Source organism: Schistocerca cancellata, chromosome 11 (genome assembly GCF_023864275.1).
Source record: "Schistocerca cancellata isolate TAMUIC-IGC-003103 chromosome 11, iqSchCanc2.1, whole genome shotgun sequence".
NCBI lineage: Eukaryota > Metazoa > Arthropoda > Insecta > Orthoptera > Acrididae > Schistocerca > Schistocerca cancellata.
Window position 1 is genome coordinate 29,223,328 of NC_064636.1, and position 21,793 is coordinate 29,245,120.

General features: G+C 42.1%; 1 protein-coding gene across 1 annotated transcript in view; it reads left to right on the forward strand.

Moving 5' to 3' along the window:
* Positions 1-21,793, forward strand: part of LOC126108702 (treacle protein-like) — a 191,583-nt gene that overhangs the window by 15,265 nt on the left and 154,525 nt on the right. Inside the window, exon 2 of the mRNA XM_049914019.1 lies at positions 6,840-6,999. Coding sequence (XP_049769976.1) covers positions 6,840-6,999 — 160 coding nt within the window. The remainder of the gene's footprint in view (positions 1-6,839; positions 7,000-21,793) is intronic.

Here is a 21,793-nt window from a genome sequence, read left to right on the forward strand (position 1 = left end):
CATCCAAAAACAATAGATAGCTATTCATCTCCCACTCAATTGTAAACCCAAAATTTCATGAATCAAATTAAAATTCTAAAATAAATCCACCAGTTAAGGCTCATTGTTGGCCAAACTACAAATGTGTCATCAATCCTGCCAGTCTTAAAACTGCAGAGTTCAGCATTTTTTCTTCAAAATCCGTCATAAATAAATGACTGTCCATAGTGGCACTGTAAGTCAGTTCAAAATATTGCTTGTTGTTGTTGTTGTTGTTGTGGTTGTTGTGGTCTACAGTCCTGAGACTGGTTTGATGCAGCTCTCCATGCTACTCTATCCTGTGCAAGCTTCTTCATCTCCCAGTACCTACTGCAACCTACATCCTTCTGAATCTGCTTAGTGTATTCATCTCTTGGTCTCCCTCTATGATTTTTACCCTCCAATGCTAAATTGGTGATCCCTTGATGCCTCAGAACATGTCCTACCAAACGATCCCTTCTTCTAGTTAAGTTGTGCCACAAACTCCTCTTCTCCCCAATCCTATTCAATACCTCCTCATTAGTTATTTGATCTACCCATCTAATCTTCAGCATTTTTCTGTAGCACCACATTTCAAAAGCTTCTACTCTCTTCTTGTCCAAACTAGTTATCATCCATGTTTCACTTCCATACATCCCCTACGCTCCATACAAATACTTTCAGAAACGACTTCCTGACACTTAAATCTATACTCGATGTTAACAAATTTCTCTTCTTCAGAAACACTTTCCTTTCCATTGCCAGTCTATATTTTATATCCTCTCTACTTCGACCATCATCAGTTATTTTGCTCCCCAAATAGCAAAACTCCTTTACTACTTTAAGTGTCTCATTTCCTAATTTAATTCCGTCAGCATCACCCGACTTAATTCGACTACATTCCATTATCCTCATTTTGCTTTTGTTGATGTTCATGTTATATCCTGCTTTAAATACACTGTCCATTCCGTTCAACTGCTCTTCCAAGTCCTTTGCTGTCTCTGACAGAATTACAAAATCATCAGCAAACCACCAAAGTTTTCATTTCTTCTCCATGGATTTTAATTCCTACTCCAAATTTTTCTTTTGTTTCCTTTACCGCTTGCTCATTATACAGATTGAATAACATCGGGGAGAGGCTACAACCCTGTCTCACTCCTTTCCCAACCACTGCTTCCCTTTAATGCCTCTCGACTCTTATAACTGCCATCTGGTTTCTGTACAAATTGTAAATAGCCTTTCGCTCCCTGTATTTTACCCCTGCCACCTTCAGAATTTGAAAGAGAGTATTCCAGTCAGCACTGTCAAAAGCTTTCTGTAAGTCTACAAATGCTAGAAACGTAGGTTTGCCTTTCCTTAATCTATCTTCTAAGAAAAGTCGTAGGGTCAGTATTGCCTCACGTGTTCCGACATTTTTATGGAATCCAAACTAATCTTCCCCGAGGTTGGGTTCTACCAGTTTTTCCATTTGTCTGTGTTATTATTTTGCAGCTGTGACTTATTAAACTGGTAGTTTAGTAATTTTCACATGTGTCAACACTTGCTTTCTTTGGGATTGGAATTATTATATTCTTCTTGAAGTCTGAGGGTATTCGCCTGTCTCATACATCTTGCTCACCAGATGGTAGAGTTTTGTCAGGACTGGCTCTCCCAAGGCTGTCAGTAGTTCTAATGGAATGTTGTCTACTCCCGGGGCCTTTTTTCATCTTAGGTCTTTCTGTACTCTGTCAGCTCTTCACGTAGTATCATATCTCCCATTTCATCTGCATCTACATCCTGTTCTATTTCCATAATATTGTCCTCAAGAACATCACTATATACTCCTTCCACTTTCCTGCTTTCCCTTCTTTGCTTAGAACTGGATTTCCACCTGAGCTTTTGATATTCATATTGGCTACAATAATGCATTCAATATGCTATTCGTAGTAGTTTTCCTGCACTCCTATTTTTTAATTCATTATTAAACCTACTCCTGCATTACCCCTATTATTTGATTTTGTATTTATAACCCGGTATTCACCTGACCAGAAGTCTTGTTCTTCCTTCCACAAAACTTCACTAATTCCCACTATGTCTAACTTTAAGCTAGCAATTTCCCTTTTAAATTTTTTAACAAACCTGCCCAATTATGGGATCTGACATTCCACACTATGATCCAAAGAACACCAGTTTTCTTTCTCCTGATAACGACGCCCTCCTGAGTAGTCCCCGCCCAGAGATCCAAATGGGGGACTATTTTACCTCCGGAATATTTTACCCAAGAGGATGTCATCATCATTTAACCATACAGTAAAGCTGCATGCCCTCAGGAAAAATTACGGCTGTAGTTTCCTGTTGCTTTCAGCTGCTCGCAGTACCAGCACAGCAAAGCTAATTTGGTTATTGTTACAAGGCCAGATGAGTCAGTTGTCCAGACTGTTGCCCCCTGCAACTACTGAAAAGGCTGCTGCCCCTCTTCAGGAACCACACGTTTGTCTGGCCTCTCAACAGATACCCCTCCGTTGTGGTTGCACTTACAGTACAGCTATCTGTATTGCTGAGGCATGCAAGCCTCCCCACCAACGGCTATGTCCTTGGTATGTTATTGTAACAAATTCCAGGATGTACAGTGGATTCTACTCAGTGCAGAGCTTACTGGGATAAGACCTGAACAAGGTGTCACCAGATAGACCATGTTGTGGCTACTGACATGGCACTATTTGAGTGGCCACCGTGGTCACTGAACTTGACACCTTGCAGATTTTCCTTGTGCATTACATTGAGTATAGGATTTATGTTCTACATCTATCACAGGACCTTGAAGACTTGCGGCACTGTGTCTGTTCTTACCTCACTCTGGATTTGCTGGCTCAGGTGTGGGCAGAATTGACTGCTGATAGGTGTGTGGTATGTGACAAAGCCTGGATGGACAGAGTATTTTAAACATTGTCAAAAACCTCCGAGACTTTCTCTCTCACGTACTAAGTCACTTTTTATGTTGTTCTTGGCCATTTATCTCTTCCAATTTTTGCAATGTCCTTTCGCAGTGGTGCATCAGAACTACATGCTCAAAAAAAAAAACCGGGGCTGGGTGTTCTGGATAGGTAACACAAATGCAGTTACTAAGGTCCCAAGAGGTAGCAGGCTATACAGGATATACTGACCTGTCCAGTTGCAATGACTACTTAGTTGTCACTATACTTGGCAAAAGTGAAAGAAAGAACTCAACACTTTGTGTTTAAGGACATTGAAAGATCAATACCAAATATTACCCATTAAGAGGATGAGTAGATGGTGTTATTCACTATGTGTCTTTTGTGCTGTGGCTGTCTTGACATTGAGTGTTTCAGTGTATCTATTGTAGAGCAATTATAGCGAACCACTTGTAATAACTGTTTGTGGTGCTGTTTTCATTCACTGATTAATTTTAACTTCAGAGTATGGTGAGTGGACTGCTTCATTAACTGTATAATGAAATGCTATCATTTTGTGGGGTGTGGGTGTGTGAAGAGAACAGTTGTTGATTTGTGTGTGACGTGGTAACTTCCAATAAAAGGTAATTAAAACATCCATGAAACAATTTTAAACAACCGGTCTAGTTAAATAGCTAAATGGCAAACATAAGAACAACAACAACAACAACAACAAGCAGTCCAGTATGTCGAAACAAACTCTCAAAGTTACTCAAACATGGTGTCAGCAAGTTAACTGCCAACAGTTGTGCCACTGAATGTAGTTGCTAAAAATTGGTTGAACTAGGTAGAGAAAGTGTATTGTGTGCTAAAATTTGCCTGTTTCAAATCAGTATGAGTGTACAGAGAGCTTTCCAGAGCAAGCTTCACAGGACACCACCAGTTTACAACAACGTTATGAAATGGTGCAAGAGATTTGCGTGAATTCAAAATGTTTGAGAAGACTGTTTGTGTTTCACAAAGTCTGCTATCGAACTAGTGCAGAATTTAATATCGCTCAGCCGATAGTGTGATTTGTAACTGATTAAGAGTGAAGCTACTCAAATTGCAGTTCCTCCAAGCCATAATCTATGATGACAAATTATACTGTCTGCAGTTCTGGATTGAGATGCAGAATGTTATCAAAAATGGCAACTTCTCAAGAAAATTAATTTTCACTGACCAAGCCACTTTTCATATTTCTGAAAGGGTCAAGCAACACTGCATTTGGGGAACAGAGAATTCGTGTGTAGCGAACACGTTTGGGACCCTAACGAAGCTAGTGTTTTGCACCGTGTGCCATGTCCTCTTTGCAAAGAGATCTTTCATCAGCAGTATCACCTATGTCAACACGGTGCAATTGTGGCTTGTGCCACAGCTTGACACTGATAGCATGTTTCAACCAGATCCAGATGAAACCCCCTCCCCGTCATTTCCACAGCTGTGTACGAGATTACTCGAACGAGATGTCACCGCGTCACTGCAATTTTTTTCCTGTGGGTTACATTAAGGATAGGATTTATGTTCTGCTCCTATCATGGAACCTGAAAGACTTGCGACACTGTGTCTGTCCTTACCTCACTCCGTATAAGCCGGGTCAGGTGCAAACGGGATTGACTGCTGAATATCTGTGTGGCATGTGACAAAGCCTGGATGCGTAGAACATTTGTAAACATTGTAAAAAAGCTCTGACCAGGAAAGTACTTGGGCTCGAACAAGCACAAATACACCAAAATCGTGTGAGAAATAATGTAAAGGTATCTTATTACACTTGTGATACTCCCGCATCTGCAAAACTCTGCGGTCGTCCGTTAGAGGCCTCTGCGTATGCCGTGCCGCATTGCACACTGACCTGCCAGTACGCCAGTAGGGATGGCGCAGTGTGCCTCTGAAGTTGCGTTTTGTGACATTATTTGTGTATTGAAGCGTCAGATGGCTCGGCAATTGGTAATCGATCCTGCTAATGTATTGCGATTGGTTGAGATGAAGTTACGAAGAACCCTTCTTCGTGAATATGGTATTGGTGTAAAAGACGAATCATTCGCATGTTTTCTTGTATCTATTATAGTGCAGAAATATGAGCATAAGTTAGAAACAGATACTGTTGTAACACTAACAATGATGATAGGGAAGATAATAACGAACAACTCATTGCAAACGGTAGTGCTACGGCAAGTGCGGGAAGAGGCGATGGAAGCAGTGACAGTGAATACCTGCATTTGATGACAACACACTGGAGAATGTGTACGATGATTATTACGTAAGAAGTTTCGACACATATGACAAGCTTCTGAAAAGATACCCTAAACTGAAGTCTAAAAGCAATATTAAAAACATACTGGATTACGTGGCAAAGAAAAGAGCAGGAAATACGGTTTTCAAAGGAAATCGTACACTGCTGTTAAAGACCATCAAGGAGCGTGTAATGGCGAAATTCGATGAAGCGCGAGAATGCGATTCTGCCGTTCATTATTTTCATTTACAACGTTGGGCATTGGACGTAGCCAGAAATCTCGGGTGTACAAACTTTACAGCTTCACTAGGATTTATTACATAACATCACGCCGTATCACTATGCTCCAAGCACGAAAAGATAAGGATGACGAAGAAGAGCTGATTGAAAGAGCTCAAACGTTTGTTGCTGACTTCAATGAGCATATCACGAGAGAAAACATCGATATTAGTTCTGTATGGAACTGTGATCAGAGTCAGTTCAACTATGAACTTTCTTGTGACAGAACACTATCCATGAAAGGGGAGAGAGACACTGTCGCAATGTTGCAATCAGTTAACTGTGCAACATATAGTTACACAATCGATGTTACTATATCAATGGACGGACGATTGGCAGACAAACTCTATATTTGCTTCCAAGAATCCAGTGGAAAGTTTGTACCCTGCGTGTCAAGGGAAATAGAAACGCGGTGCCCTGCAAATGTCGTCGTCATGCAAGTGTGAGTGGGAAGATGACGAAATATCTGAAGACATTTTTTCTGTCAGTTTTGAATCCACATTTGTCAAGAAAGTCATTACTACTTTGTGGCTTCTGGTCTGGACATAAGGATGAACGAGTACTACTGGAAGCATCTGGCGGAAAACATGTAGATTTAAAAGTCATTCCGCCTAAAACTACAAAATATGCACAACCTCTGGATGTGTATTTCTTCAGGCAATATAAAATATATGCCAAGCGAATAACATAGACTTCATTAAACTACGTTCCAGTAATATGCAGCCGAAATTGCACGACAGATTCTTTATCGTGAATATGCATTCTGTCATTTACAATCAGTTATCTACGGGAGTATACAGACCAGTGTTTTGTTACGCGTATGCTGGCTACGATATTGGTGAACCAGTGAACAACTTCAAAAGTGTCATTGACGTGGCGTTCAACACTGATATTATAGAATATGCAAATACGCCATGCAATCAACTTGCATTTCTTCACTGTGCGTTTTGCAGTCATTCGTATTGCTCGGAGCATTTTATTGACATTCCGCATTTACATTTATAGTTAAGATTGCTGCATTGCGTATGGCGTCTCCAATTACATCTACAGTGATATCTAGAGCATGACTGCAGAGTTTTGCAGAAAACGACACCCACTAGCACATTCAGAGGTACATAATGCTCCTGTAACCAACGTTCATACAGATCTGTTTGTTCGAGCCCAAGTACTTTCCTGGAGAGACTTAGTCTCGCACATACTGAGTCACTTTTTATGTCGATCTCTGCCATTTACCTCTTCCGATTTTAGCAGTGTTTCATAGATTTTATAATTTTCCTGTACCGTAAATGTGCCTGGTTACAGCAATTTGCATATTCAGTTGGTATTTATAGAGGTCAGGGTCAAGCTTAGCCTAAAATGTTTAGCCGATTGCGGCCTGTTAAACTCATTTTGCATTTCAGGGTGCACCGGAGACTCGTCGGGGGCGGAATCGGGCCCGGAAGGCCTGGAGCCCGTGGACCTGCTGCACCACGCCGGCGTCTACACGGCGGAGGAGGCGGCCCTGCTTGCCCGCGACAAGCTGGTGCGCCAGCAGGCGCTCTACATACAGCAGTTTTCCAGGTGTGACACGGCTGGCGATGCGTGGTGCTCTCGTGTACCTGGCTACTGTAATGTGTTCAGAATTACTGTAGCATTGACAGTGGGGGGCAGTGAAGCTGGCCCGAGAAGTACGGCCCGCATTCGGCTAATCGCACGACACCTGTAGCCGCTGCGACTGTGTGCAGTTGCTAGACTTTCACCCCAGCCGTTACCAAACTGGACACTTGGATTGTGCTTTAGGTTCAGACAGTTGCCTGTCCTCTGGGATCATTCATTGTGGGCTGCGATTTTGCTTTCATTTCTCAAGGTAACGGTAGTTATTATTTGTCATGAAATGATAATGTCGGAGGCAAGTTTGTCCAATGTTGCGAGTAGATTTCTTTGATTTTGTTCTTAGCCTGGGGATTTGAGAGAAGGTGTTCAGTTTGTGTGTTTATTGCTTCATGTGTATCTATACCCTGCACACCAATGTGAAGCACACGGCAGAGGATACTGGGCTTCTTCCCCTTCCATTCACATATAGAGCAAGAAGAGAATGATTGATTAACCCTTTGACTGTGGTGGTGCACCATCTGCTCGGTACACGAGGCCTGCAGCGTAATCCGGCTACCTGTGTTGAGTGCCTGTCACTCAGAGCCACCGCCGGGACCAGAGCGGCAGAGGCTGACTACTTCTGGACTGATTACTACTCGCGTAGAGCCGGCGTGAATTTTTGGCAGCTTTGAGCTGTAATATCTCGGGCAATAGTTTTTCTAAGTAAATCAAATTTAGCCATCTTGTACAACTTTATGCATTCTCTTAACAATAATAATGAAAATAATTTTATGAGCTATATTGAGCCAGAAAATTTTAAATAAAATTGGCCAAAGCAATAGGCGCCCGAAAAAATTTTGAAGTTTGGCTTCCTGCGTCTCCTGGACTAATGCTATGACAAATGTAAAACTTGGCATGTAGTAACCTAACAACACAAGGTTCTCAAATATAAAGTTTCTTTTGCGTAGCACTTTCCAGTACCGAATGAATTAAGTGCAAAATTGAAGATTTTGTAAACCGTCAGAAATGCAGTATTTTTGTTTTGATTTTTGCTGAAAAAACTATGTTCTATAAAACATTTATAGTGCAATAGATTGACAGCACAAAGATATGGAATAAATATTTTTATTCACCTACTATTTTCCAATAATCTACAAATTAGCCGAAAAGATGTTGATTTTTATGAAAAGTTGAAAGCAGGCTATATTTGATACTTCTTTTTACAAATCCCCAGAACAGCGAGTTTAATTTCCAATATTGCCTAACAACACAGGCAAAGAAGCAACAAAAATCACACTGAGAACATAGTTTCAACTATGGCATGTTATTTCTCGTTGATCAAAGGCATTTGAAATCAGTTATGGAAAGCAGGTTTTGTATAAATAGACCAAATGTGATCTGTATTTGTACTACTAGGGATAAAAGAATGTAACTGTCCATGTTACATGTTAATAATTTAAATGTATCATATGTAGATTACTGTATGGCTTTTGTTATACTGGCACAATGTACTCAGCATAATTACATTTACCACAGTAAAGATATTGTGCCACCTTTGGACCGGCACTGGCGAAGTTAAAAATAGATTTATAATTTTTTTACAGGTTTTGCCCCTTCTTTTTAGTAATTCATTCAGAAGTGTCAATAAATGTTCTCAGATTTAGTTCCCAGTGATTAGTAATACTTCTTTTTATGATAAGTCTCAAAGCAGGGTACAACACATAATGGAACATTGCAAATTTTGCATTGGTATCTAGTTTCCCAGCGCACTTTCTGTTTTGTACAGACAACGCATCTGCGCATTATCGTACTTTTTTGCAAATGTTCACTCAAGAATAGCAGCTGGAAAATCTCTCCCTATTCTCGTTGTCATAGTGCCCCCTCCCCGCACTGGCTTTTTTCTATTCTGTAGCATATTTTTCTACAGTCTCCCTTATGAGAGAAAGGTGACTCTGCGAGGGCCATTTTTCACCCTATTACTGACTGGTGGAGAGCATGAGCATTTTGAAGAATGTGAAAAAAAAATATTTCTTCTACCATTTCACAGTCTTACGCACTGATCCCACTGAGCTCAGTAACATGTCACAACAGTCAACTGCACCCATACTTGAATTGTAATCTACAATACATTGTGGTTTCTGCCAGTATTTCTGTCAGCCGTCTCTGTGTCAACCATTTGTGTCGTGTGATTTGTGGTAAACATGCACACCTCTCTCATATCGTACCATTTGATAGCGAGGGTCTTGTCAGTGGACTTAAACTCAGTTTCTCCTCGTTTTAATTTCTTCTGCAGTTTTGGCATGTTGCGCCTATTCTTACGAACAGGCCTATGCAGCTGTTCCGTGGTTGTGAAGCCAGAGGAACAGGTCTGGGCTGGAGTACCAATTATCGACATAAAGAATATGACACCATTACAAATACGGTCCCGTGAGTTGCCACTACGTTGCCACTTTTCTCTAAATTGTGAAAACCAATTTCTGCTGTGCCTGTATATACAATAAAATTCCAAATATACCCACTCTGATGGTCACACAGTGCCAATGTCTTTATTCCGAATCTACTTCGCTTGGTTGGAATAAACTGCTTAAAAGATAAAACGTCCTTTGAACAGCAAGATCCTTTCATCTATACAAAGCTTGTGATGTGGATGAAAAGAATTACGAAATGTCTTAAGAACTTCATCAGCAATTTACCTAATTTTGAGTAGACTGTCGTGTCCAGTACTCGCAGAGTTACCACTGAAGTGCAGCATTTTCAGAAGTAGACAAAAATGGTCTTGGGACATAATTTCGCTGAAAACTGCTGTGTTCGAAAGTGTATCTCTGGGCCAATAATCACTTAATTTTAACTTCTTAACTTGTACCATTAGAAGGCAAATAGCAACAAAACTATACATTTCCTGAAATCCAGTGTCTTTCAACTTTGGCAGTCGAGAATTCACAGATTGTATTGTATTTTCTGTGGTGTAAACATAAGAACAATTTTTCTGCAATAAATTCCAATAGTTCTTCAGACATAAATATCACAAAAACTGAAAGAATGCTTGGGTCAGTATCTGGTTGACATTCGTGTCCTGAACTCGAGTCATCAAAGTGATGGTTTAACGGCTGGAAATCAGTTTCTTTCCAGTCAAATGTGTCACTTAAGTGCACTCTTTTCCGAACCGTTTCAGTGTCACTTTCTGATTCCTCGGATTGAGAGGAACTGCTGACTGCTGTAGAAAATGAGTGAAAAAGTGCACCAGAGTCAGAGAACGACTTTAAAGACAGTAAGAAGAGAAATGAGAGTAATAGTTAACAAAAATAAGAAAAGAATTATTGTAGTAGAAAAAAATACAGCCTGTTATTCATTGTTGTCGAAAGGAGTGTAGTGCAGCAGTGACTTCTGATGCCCGGAAACAGAAATGAGATTAAAGAGATAACCAAAGCCTGCAAATGTAAGAACAGAAAAAAATGTGACAGTTTACTCATCGCCTGGCAGGGTTTGTGAATTGGCTGTCTGCAGTACCTTCTTCCAATTGTGGTCAAAATGTCAGAAAGGCATTTGAGAACTGTCCAGAAGAAGGTTATTCAAAGAGATAGCTTTGAGAAAAGAAGGAGAAAACACGAAAAAAGGACCTACAACATAAAATATGACGTGTGTGTTTGGGGAGGGGGGGGGGGGGGGTGTTTATTGGCTATTCTTCCATTCACATTGTTCTGCGTCTAAATCAAGCAAGTTGTACTTTGATAATCGCAATTTGCTTACACTGTTTTAAAAGTTTTACCAGTTGTAGTATGGCTGAAAGGTCATTGTGAAATACTGTGCATATATTAACAATACTTTAGGAAATGATGGATTGCTACTTACTGTAAAGATGACATACTAAGCTGCAGACAGGCAAAATTAAGACAATTACACATAATCTTTTGGTGTTCCAACTATAACACCACATTCAAACCACTTAAATCTTGACATCTTGGGTTGTCGGGTGTTCTGCTGGATATCAGCGTCGTTCTTGTGTGGTATTTCGGTAACGTAGCTCTTAACCTTCATCAGGTGCAACTTGAGACTGCTCCTCGAGTGAACCTGGTCCAGTATTTATGTCTGTGGCCTTCCCCCCTCCACAGGCAGTTGCAGGCGTTCCCTCTGTGGTCCGCGCTCGCTGAGTGCGACTTGGTGGCGCGCTGCCGTTCCATTTTCGGTCCGCTGCCGTTCTGAGTGTTCCCTCTGTGGCCCGTGCCCACCAGACCCGCTCCTCGGTGTTCCATCTTTGGCCTGGTGCATTTGGACTTCTGTCTGGGTTGGCAGGTGTTCTTCCTGTGGTCCTCTCCCACTCACTGCGATCTTCTGGAGCATCGTGCTTCGTTTTCGGTTCGCTGTGGTTCTGGGTGTTCCCTCTGTCGTCCGCAACCCTCGGATCTGCTCCCAGTCGTTCCGTTTTCAATCCGGAGAGTCTGGTACCCTGTCTGGGGATCGTTTTCTGTTTCCACGCCTTCAGTTCTTCTGTTCCTGGAGTGCTGTAGCTGTTCCCATTGCTCCTTTAACAATTCCAGAGCAGGATCCCAAGCTCTGCTTAGGTGGTACCCCATGTCGAGGTTCGTGAGTTTTTCAGTCACTTTTATCTCTATCGATTCCCTTATAAAACTGTCTCAAAATCTGGGTGTCTGTGTTAGAATCTTGTTTTCATCATAATTCGTGGCACGATCTAGTTCTAGACAGTGTTCAGCAGTGGCTTATTTCGTCACCTGTCTTAATCGGGTGTGCCTTTGATTTTTCTAGTTCCTGATATCCACTGTTCTTGTCATCTGGCCAATGTAGGACATGCCACATTGACAAGGTATATTCTAAGTACCTGGTTTCCCTAACCCCAGGTCCTCTTTAACATTTCACACCAGTCCCTCAATCTTGTTGGATGGACAGAAAATATACTCGATGTTGTGTTTACGGAGGATCCTACTGATTTTGGCAGAAATAAAACCAGCGTAGGGTAGATAAGCCACCTTCTTTGCTTCATCTTGCTCTGATTCGGGAACTGGTGGCGTAGTGACTGGTTGGAGTGCAATCTCAATTTGTTTGGTAGTATATCCATTTTTGCAGAACACTCTTTTAAGATGCTCTATTTCCGTCGGTAGACACTCTCGGTCTGACAAGATAAGTGCTCTATGGACCAATGTCTTAAGAACCTCGTTCTTCTGCGCAGAGTGGTGACAGCTGCTGGCCGGCAGATATAAATCTCTGTGTGTGGGTTTTCGAGACACACTGTGGCCAATTGATCCATCTGCTTTCCTTTTAACTAGCAAATCCAGAAACGGTAGCTGGGCATTCTTCTCCAGTTCTATGGTGAACTTGGTATTTGGGTGGCAGGAGTTAAGGTGTTAAAGAAGCTCATTGAGCCTGTCCTTCACACGAGGGCAGATCACGAAGGTGTTGTCCACGTACCTGAAAAAGCATGTGGGTTTATATCTGGCTGTCTCTAATGCCCTCTCCCCAAGTCTCTCCATAAACATGTCGGCAACCGCAGGAGACAAGGGGCTACCCGTAGCTACACCTTCAGTTTAGTTGAAATATAAGTTGCTGTACAGGAAATATGTGTATGCCTGAACTAAGCCAACAGAGCCCCGTCAAATTTTTCCACAATCAGTTCTAGTGAGTCTTTCAGTGGGACACTAGTGAACAGTGATACCACATCAAAACTACCCGTGATGTCAGAATCTGTGATGCGTAGTTGCTGCAGGCATTGCAGGAAGTCTTCTGAGTTTTGGATGTGGTGAACACATTTCCCCACACACGGAGACAGCAGATCTTTCAAGTACTTGGTTGTTGCATACATGTTGTTGATGTTGTTGTTGTTGTTGTTGTCTTCAGTCCTGAGACTGGCTTGATGCAGCTCTCCATGCTACTCTATCGTGTGCAAGCTTCATCATCTCCCAGTACCTACTGCAACCTACATCCTTCTGAATCTGCTTAGTGTATTCATCTCTTGGTCTCCCTCTACGATTTTTACCCTCCACACTGCCCTCCAATACTAAATTGGTGATCCCTCGATGCCTCAGAACATGCCCTACTAACCGATCCCTTCTTCTGGTCAAATTGTGCCACAAACTCTTCTCCCCAATTCTATTCAGTACCTCCTCATTAGTTATGTGATCTACCCATCTAATCTTCAGCATTCTTCTGTAAAACCACATTTCGAAAGCTTCTATTCCCTTCTTGTCCAAACTATTTATCGTCCATGTTTCACTTCAATACATGGCTATACTCCATACGAATACTTTCAGAAACGACTTCCTGACACTTAAATCTATACGCGATGTTAACAAATTTCTCTTCTTCAGAAATGCTTTCCTCGCCATTGCCAGTCTACATTTTATATCCTCTCTACTTCGACCATCATCAGTTATTTTGCTCCCCAAATAGCAAAACTCCTTTACTACTTTAAGTGTCTCATTTCCTAATCTAATTCCCTCAGCATCACCCGACTTAATTCAATTACATTCCATTATCCTCGTTTTGCTTTTGTTGATGTTCATCTTATACCCTCCTTTCAAGACACTGTCCATTCCGTTCAGCTGCTCTTCCAAGTCCTTTGCTGTCTCTGACAGAATTACAATGTCATATGCGAACCTCAAAGTTTTTATTTCCTCTCCAGTTGCATACATAGATGCCCCAATATTACTGACAATTGGGCTTAGGGGCACGCCCTCCTTGTGTATTTTAGGCAAACCGTACGGTCTAGATGGTACCGGTGCTTTTGCCCGGAGTTGTCTTACGATCTTATCGGGCATCCCCAGCTCCTTCAGAAGAGCCCCAGTCTTCGCGTCCACCTCGTCAGTGGGGTCACACTCCGAGGTTCTATATGCGGGGTCCCTCAGAAGGTGCCATACTTTTTCTCACTGTAATCCACCCGCTGCAGAATGACTGTAGAATTCCCTTTATCTGCCGGCAGTACTACAGTACTGTCATCTTCCCAGGGCTCTGTGAGTGCGTGCCTCTCTTCAGTTGTGACGTTCAATTTTGGAGGCCTGGTGTCGGTTAGAGCCCTGCGAGTCGGACTTCCTCTGCCACGTCCTGAAGACCACAGTGAGCGTTAAAGCACTGCAGGGAGAACACCTGGCAACCCAGACCGAACTCCAAACACACCGACGCAAAGACGGAACGCCGAGGAGCGGGTCCGGTGGGTGCAGACCGCAGAGGGAACGCTCAGAATGGCAGCGGACGGAAGACGGAATGGCAGCAGGTTGCAGCGAGCAGGCGCGGACCGCAGAAGGAACACCTGCAACTGCTGGCAGAGGGGGGAGGCCACAGACGGGGCCAGGTCCACTCGAGGAGCAGTCTCAGGTCGCACCTGATGAAGGTGCACAGGTCATCCCCGTTTTCAAGAAGGGACGTCGAACAGATGTGCAGAACTGTAGACCTATATCTCTAACGTCGATCACTTGTAGAATTTTGGAACACGTATTATGTTCGAGTATAATGACTTTTCTGGAAACTAGAAATATACTCTGTAGGAATCAGCACGGGTTTCAAAAAAGAAGATCGTGTGGAACCCAGCTCGCGCTATTCGTCCACGAGACTCAGTGGGTCGTAGACACGTGTTCCCAGGTAGATGCCGTGTTTCTTTACTTCCGCAAGGCGTTCGATACACTTCCCCACAGTCGTTTAATGAACAAAGTAAGAGCATATGGGCTATCAGACCAATTGTGTGATTGGATTGAAGAGTTCCTAGATAAGAGAACGCAGCATGTCATTCTCAATGGAGAGAAGTCTTCCGAAGTAAGAGTGATTTCGGGTGTGCCCCAGGGGAGTGTCGTAGGACTGTTGCTATTCACAATATACATAAATGACGTTGTGGATGACATCGGAAGTTCACTGAGGCTTTTTGTGGATGATGCTGTGGTGTATCGAGAGGTTGTAACAATGGAAAATTGTACTGAAATGCAGGAGGGATCTGCAGCGAATTGATGCACGGTGCAGGGAATGGAAATTGAATCTCAATGTAGACAAGTGTAATGAGCTGTGAATACATAGAAAGAAAGATCCCTTATCATTTAGCTACAATATAGCAGGTCAGCAACTGGAATCACTTAATTCCATAAATTATCTGGGAGTATGCATTAGGAGTGATTTAAAATGGAATGATCATATAAAGTTGATTGTCGGTAAAGCAGATGCCAGACTGAGATTCATTGGAAGAATCCTGAGGAAATGCAATCCGAAAACAAAGGAAGTAGGTTACAGTTTGCTTGTTCGCCCACTGCTCGAATATTGCTCAACAGTGTGGGATCCGTACCAGATAGGGTCGATAGATGAGATAGAGAAGATCCAACGTAGAGCATCGCCCTTTGTTACAGGATCATTTAGTAATCGCGAAAGTGTTATGGAGATGATAGATAAACTCCAGTGGAAGACTCTGCAGGAGAGACGCTCAGTAGCTCGGTACGGGCTTTTGTCAAAGTTTTGAGAACATACCTTCACCGAGGAGTCGAGCAGTATATTGCTCCCTCCTACGTATATATTGCGAAGAGACCGTGAGGATAAAATCAGAGAGATTAGAGCCCACACAGAGGCATACCGACAATCCTTCTTTCCACGAACAATACGAGACTGGAATAGAATGGAGAACCGATAGAGGTACTCAAGGTACCCTCTGCCACACACCGTCAGGTGGCTTGTGGAGTATGGATCTAGATGTAGAAGGTTACGAGCTACGTTACCAAAATATCGTGCAAGAACAACATTAATATCCGGCAGAACACCCAGCAACCCAAGATGTCATTAGATCGCCGGGAACGCCTGAAGAGCTACACTTAAATACTGTTTACTGGATAACCAGTCTCAACACACTAAAGGTGCTGTCATCGGATATGTGAAGATATAACATGACAGGTTTGAGGGAGGACTTACATGAGTTACACTATATACATTACTATTAGTACAGTACTACATACCTGAGTGTACTTAACATTTATAAACCATTTGGATATAACGATACATGAGGCAGACCAGCTGATACAAAATCATTGTCACAAAAATAAAAAACAATTGCTCTCATGGACATTCTTTCCCATCAGATATGTAAAACCGAACTCGCAAGATAAAACTATTTGGTACGTGATGGTGGTGGTGGTTAGTGTTTAACGTCCCGTCGGCAACGAGGTCATTAGAGACGGAGCGCAAGCTCGGGTTAGGGAAGGATTGGGAAGGAAATCGGCCGTGCCCTTTCAAAGGAACCATCTCGGCATTTGCCTGAAACGATTTAGGGAAATCACGGCAAACCTAAATCAGGATGGCCGGAGACGGGATTGAACCATCGTCCTCCCGTATTTGGTAGGTGACCGCTGCTCGACTACAACGGTCGGCATCACACATCCCTATTCCGCACCAGTTTACCTGCTGCAATTCTAGTGGTTCACAACCGGCCACTAGATAGCACTGCCCCAGCAGTGCACATACAGTCCCACGGTATAATCACTCATTACTACTACAATACAACTTTACTATTACTGCTAATCAAATACCCATGCAAAGAACACTTTCGCGTACACTACCTTTACATGCTTTGCATACTATACATGCTATGAAGTATGTCAATTACAGAGTAAAAACATTATCCATATTAGCGCCATACAAAACTACGTATTATAATTTACCCTTATTCGTATATGGAAGTCAGGAATTCACACATAGTAAGCTGTTCATAACATGACTTAGATACAATGTGACGAGTGATTAAAACCTATATGCTGGGCTTTACCTGTCTGGGCACTACGGTCTTAGGTAAAATAAAGTAGTAAGGTGCTATAAAAGGCTTTCACCAACTATACACTCATTATGAATGTAGTACGGATCGACTATGAAAACCTGCACAGGCACGTGAAATTACAGAAGGCCAGATCAGAAAAGTTTTTTAGCAGTACTTTTTATGTGGTTTTCCGAGCATAACAGATACACAATACTCATCATCATAGTTTTTGAATACGCCGCACAGGATCTCTAGAGCACCGCATAAAATATGTCTAAGAAATTATAGTCTGCCGATTCTAATTGGTTGTTCAACAATTTACTTGGAAACCTTTTTCTGTTTTTGTAAATTTTGATGTTTTCCAAAACGTTGAGTTTGCTTCCTTTAGATGCTTTATGCAAGATTTTCATACCTTGTCGCATATCAGGTAATATTATGGTTCGAGTCCCGCACATTTTCACCCAAAGTGGACTTATTGTGGGCACTCGTGTGCTCACGAAAGCACGTAAAAAACGGTCTCCCCGTTTGCCCCACATAAAAGCCTTCAAACTCGCCACATTGTAATCTGTATACCCCTGTGTTTCTAAATTTATCGGTGCTGTCTTCAGTCGTATGCCTATGTTTCAAGTGAAAACTATTTATTGTGCTAAATGACAAGACCACGCCAGACTTATGAAACTGTCGGTCTATTTTGTCAGACAACGGGCCTCGATATGTCATTGGAACATACTTTTTATCCCTTGTTATCCCTGCTTTTTTTAAATTTTTATATACAACGTGTCCACCATGCCTGCATCATAATCATTGCTACAGGCTATATGCTCGAGAATTTCTATCTCTTGCCTAACCCTGCTCCATTGCAATGGCATCTTTAAGGGCCTATGTACCATTGAGCAAAAATAGGACTTTTTATAATTACATGGATGGTTGAATTGCACACGAATAACAAGGTATGTTTCCTGTAAATGCTAAACGTATGATAGCCGGCTGCTTTTTCTCTCTTAGCGCTATATCATCCCTGCAAGCTGAGCCGAGCCGAACTTGTGGAATTTGTCGATCTAGTAGAAACTTCACTATCCTTTAAGAGGGAATTCTCACAGCCAGAAGGCTCGGTACGGTGGAAATGTGCGAAGCAAACGGGCGACCGTGCCACAGAGATGCGCTCGTGGTTCTTACAGCCGACTTAGTGAGTTTGACAGAGGTCAAATTGTGGCCATCCGAGTGGCCGGACGGTCCTTTCGGCGAGTTGCCACACGGGTGGTACGCGCTACATCTGTTGTGCAATGGTGCCGATGTCATCGACCTCGTGCATATTTCCACACCCATAGATCGGGTTGTGGACGTCCACGGAGCACAGACACCCGCCAGGGTCTCCGTATCGTAAGGGAAGCGGTGGCGGATTGTACAGCTACCACAGCACACGTAAGAGGTCTTGGCAGGCGTGACGGGTCAATGCGACCTGTCGCAAAGTGATTGTTTGCAGCAAGACAGCGGGCATGCAGACGTCTCTAGCCCGCATTCCGCCCGTGCCGCGGCATCGACACGCACAGCTAGACTGGTGCTGTCAGAGGATCGTACGGAAGATGGAATAGCGTCCTGTGGTTTTCAGCAATGAAAGCAGATTCTTCCTGCATGCGAGGGACGGTTGTGCGTACGACACGGCCCCGGTCGGCTCTGTCTCGTAGGCTGTATTTGTCCCGTACTCACTGGCCCCGTCCTAGTCCTTATGGTCTGGGGTGCCGTAAGGTACAATTCCTACTCACCTTTCGTGTTTCTGGTGGAGATGCTAATCAGCATCGAGTACGTGCAGAATGTCGATAGACCCATTTTTCGCCTTTCTTGCAACGAGGTGGTGATGTGTTGTTCAGACACGATTGTGCTCACCCACACATTGCTCGTGAAACTCGACGTGCTCCGCAAGACGTGCAGAAACTTCCCTGGCTGGCAAGACCTCTGGACTTCTCTGTTACCGAACACGTACGGGACGAGGAGCGACTTCTCGGCCGACTGCTCTTACGGGACTGTGTGAATAGGTTGAGCGGGTGTGGCGTAACGTATCTCGGGCTAGTATTCACCATCTGTACTATCAACTGGGTGCCAGAGTCAGCACCTGCACTGCCAACCTGTCGAGGCTACGCCGTGTACTAGTATGGGTATTTCGGCGTGGGTCGGTATCTGGTACCTAGGAACTGCCTGTGCTATTGATTTGTAAATGTAATCACTTCGTGTACTCCATATGTGCTATTGTAACAATAAATCTAATAGCAAAGAGCTCGCAGAAGAAGGAATATGTTTCACTGTAATGAAGACCAATAACAGCACATAGCTCTTGAGGTATGCATTTTAAAGCCCACGATTAGTGGACTTAAGTTCTTGTTTTGATCCATATTACCACATCCCAAAGTGTGGTATACTCTTTATAACATCCTGTATATGTAGATGTAAGCAGGTTTTGAGTTAAAAGTGAATAGGATTTTCTTAAAAGCCTAAATTGAAGCAGTACTGAAATCCTTAATAAATACAATTTTTTTTTTTTTTTTTTTTTTTTTTTTTTTTTGTATTTGATGAGAATGAAAGATTTTGGAACACTTTCCCTGCTTACAGACCATATGTTAAACACATGACTGATCACAATTAAGCATAATAAGCAAATGGAAGAAAAGAAAAAGAAATTTAAAGTACATACATCAATCTGAGCCTATTCCGTGATATTGGGAATCTTAACAATTTGAGTTCGTCCATCAGCTGACTTTGGTAAATGATCAAACAAGGGGAAGTCCAGGACTGAATGACGACAACTGTATGGAAATGATAGGTGGCTGCTCACCGTATAAAGGAGATGTTGAGTCACAGACTAGCACAACGAAAAGACTGCTATACATTTAAGTTCTCGGCCAAAAAGTCTTCTTCTGAAGTAAAATACACATACACATTCACACGAGCTCAACTCACAGACCGATAGTGATCATGTGTGTGTGAGTTGGCTTCAGAAAGAAGTCTTTCGGCCAAAAGCTTTTGTAAAAGATCTGTTTTTTAACTCCTGTCTAATCGATTAGAACCCAGCACTTTACATCTGTTCTTTTATATTTTTAGAGTCTGATCGTCTTAACATAACTTGTGGTAGTCACCATCAAATATTTAATAATTCTGACCCAAACAATGAACTGTTTGCAAAAGTAGTCAATTTTTGTTCACCATATCTGTCAGACAATAACACTGCCTAGAAAAAGGTTCAGAATGCTAACGAAATTACCAAGCGAATGATATAGAAATTGTGCTATCCAGGTACGATTCTCAACCCTCCGTAAGAGTGCCTACTGAACTTTATAGAAGTTCCCCTGCATGCCTTACAGGACTAGCATTCCTGGAGGAAAGAATATTGGGGAGAAATGTCTTGGCCACAGAACAGAATTTTCACTCTGTAGCATTTTGTGTATTGTTTTTAAAACAGAAGTTTGGAAGTGACTCTTTAAGCTTTCCTGGCAGATGTGTTGTAAATAGTCTTCTAATGTTGGAAATAGTCACTATTTACAGAAGTTTGGAAACTAGAAGAGGGGAACTTATGGACTGGACCTCTTCAACTTTGTTCACACTTACAGGGTTTGGAGCTTTGTGCCAAAAGCAGTGTGACTTGATTGTCAAAAAAAAAAAAAAAAGAGAGCGAGGTGGCGCAGTGGTTAGACACTGGACTTGCATTCAGGAGGACGACGGTTCAATCCCGCGTCCGGCCATCCTGATTTAAGTTTTCCGTGATTTCCCTAATTCGCTCCAGGCAAATGCCGGGATGGCTCCTTTCAAAGGGCACAGCCAACTTCCTTCCCCGTCCTTCCCTAATCCAATGAGACCGATGACCTCGCTGTCTGGTCTCCTTCCCCAAAACCAACCAACCAAAAAACAAAAAATCTTTGAAGAGAAGAAGATTTCAGATTGCTGTTAAGCACAAACAGTTGTACACTATTAACATAATTTTTGCAATTTTTTACTGTTATTTAAATTACAAACTTATTTATTAACAAATGGAAATGTTAGCTAACATTTTTTCTTCCTAGTAACTGGTCATATGAAAATGAATTAAAATTTGATGCAGACATGCAAAATACCGTATTGTTAAATAAGAAAACTATATACATCATTAATACTGTTCAGTCTCTAGAAATGAAAAAAGAATTTATTTTCTATTTGATGCTTCCCATTGTTTCCAGCAAATTTTAATTTATTGTGAACTATCCACCGACTTCACTTTCACACAGATAGCCTTAAGTATCTTTGGCCAGACAAGTTGTTTCATATAACTAAACAATCCAAGCAGCACGTATCAGGGAAATTCTGAGGCACAACTTTTGCGACAAACACCATCGTAGTTCAGCCAATTTGTGTGAAAAATTTGTGCTTTGTATACACACACACACACCATCCTTGTGAATCGGTCTTATCTATTACTGAAAATTGTATCAAAATACCTGCAATAATTCCTAGATTGTCCTTCACATACAGACAGTAAAGTATGAGAGGTGAGAGGAGCAGGAGGGGGGGGGGGGGGGGGTTCATACCAGTCACCACATGCGACCACCAAATAGTCAGCTTGGCTCCATATTGCTGTTCATACCTTCCAGAACCTCATTGACACTCTTCCTGCACAACTCATAGCAGTCCGTGCTGCAAAAAGGTGGTTATTGAGGCTTTGTCAGGTGGTCACAGTAATGAGGTTGGGCAGGGTAATTGGAAGTAAAGAGATGTTATTTTTATTTAAAAAATTATCATATTTGTTAATTAACATTCCTGTTTGTTAATAAATGTAGAATTTTAATAAAAGTAAAAAAAAAGTATTCTTTCTAGCTACATCAGAACCAATGATTGTTAGACTTTTATGCTGCACACTTAGCTGCCGAAAACCACGTAATGTGATTACAAATTTAGTAAGAGCAGGTGTTGCCTGCAGGGAGAATGACTTAAAACTAAGCTGTTGAGAAACAGCCATAAGTCGCACTTTGTATTTTTCTTTATTGACCAGTTTCGCTCTTCAGATAACAAGCGACATCAGAATATATACTGTAAAAG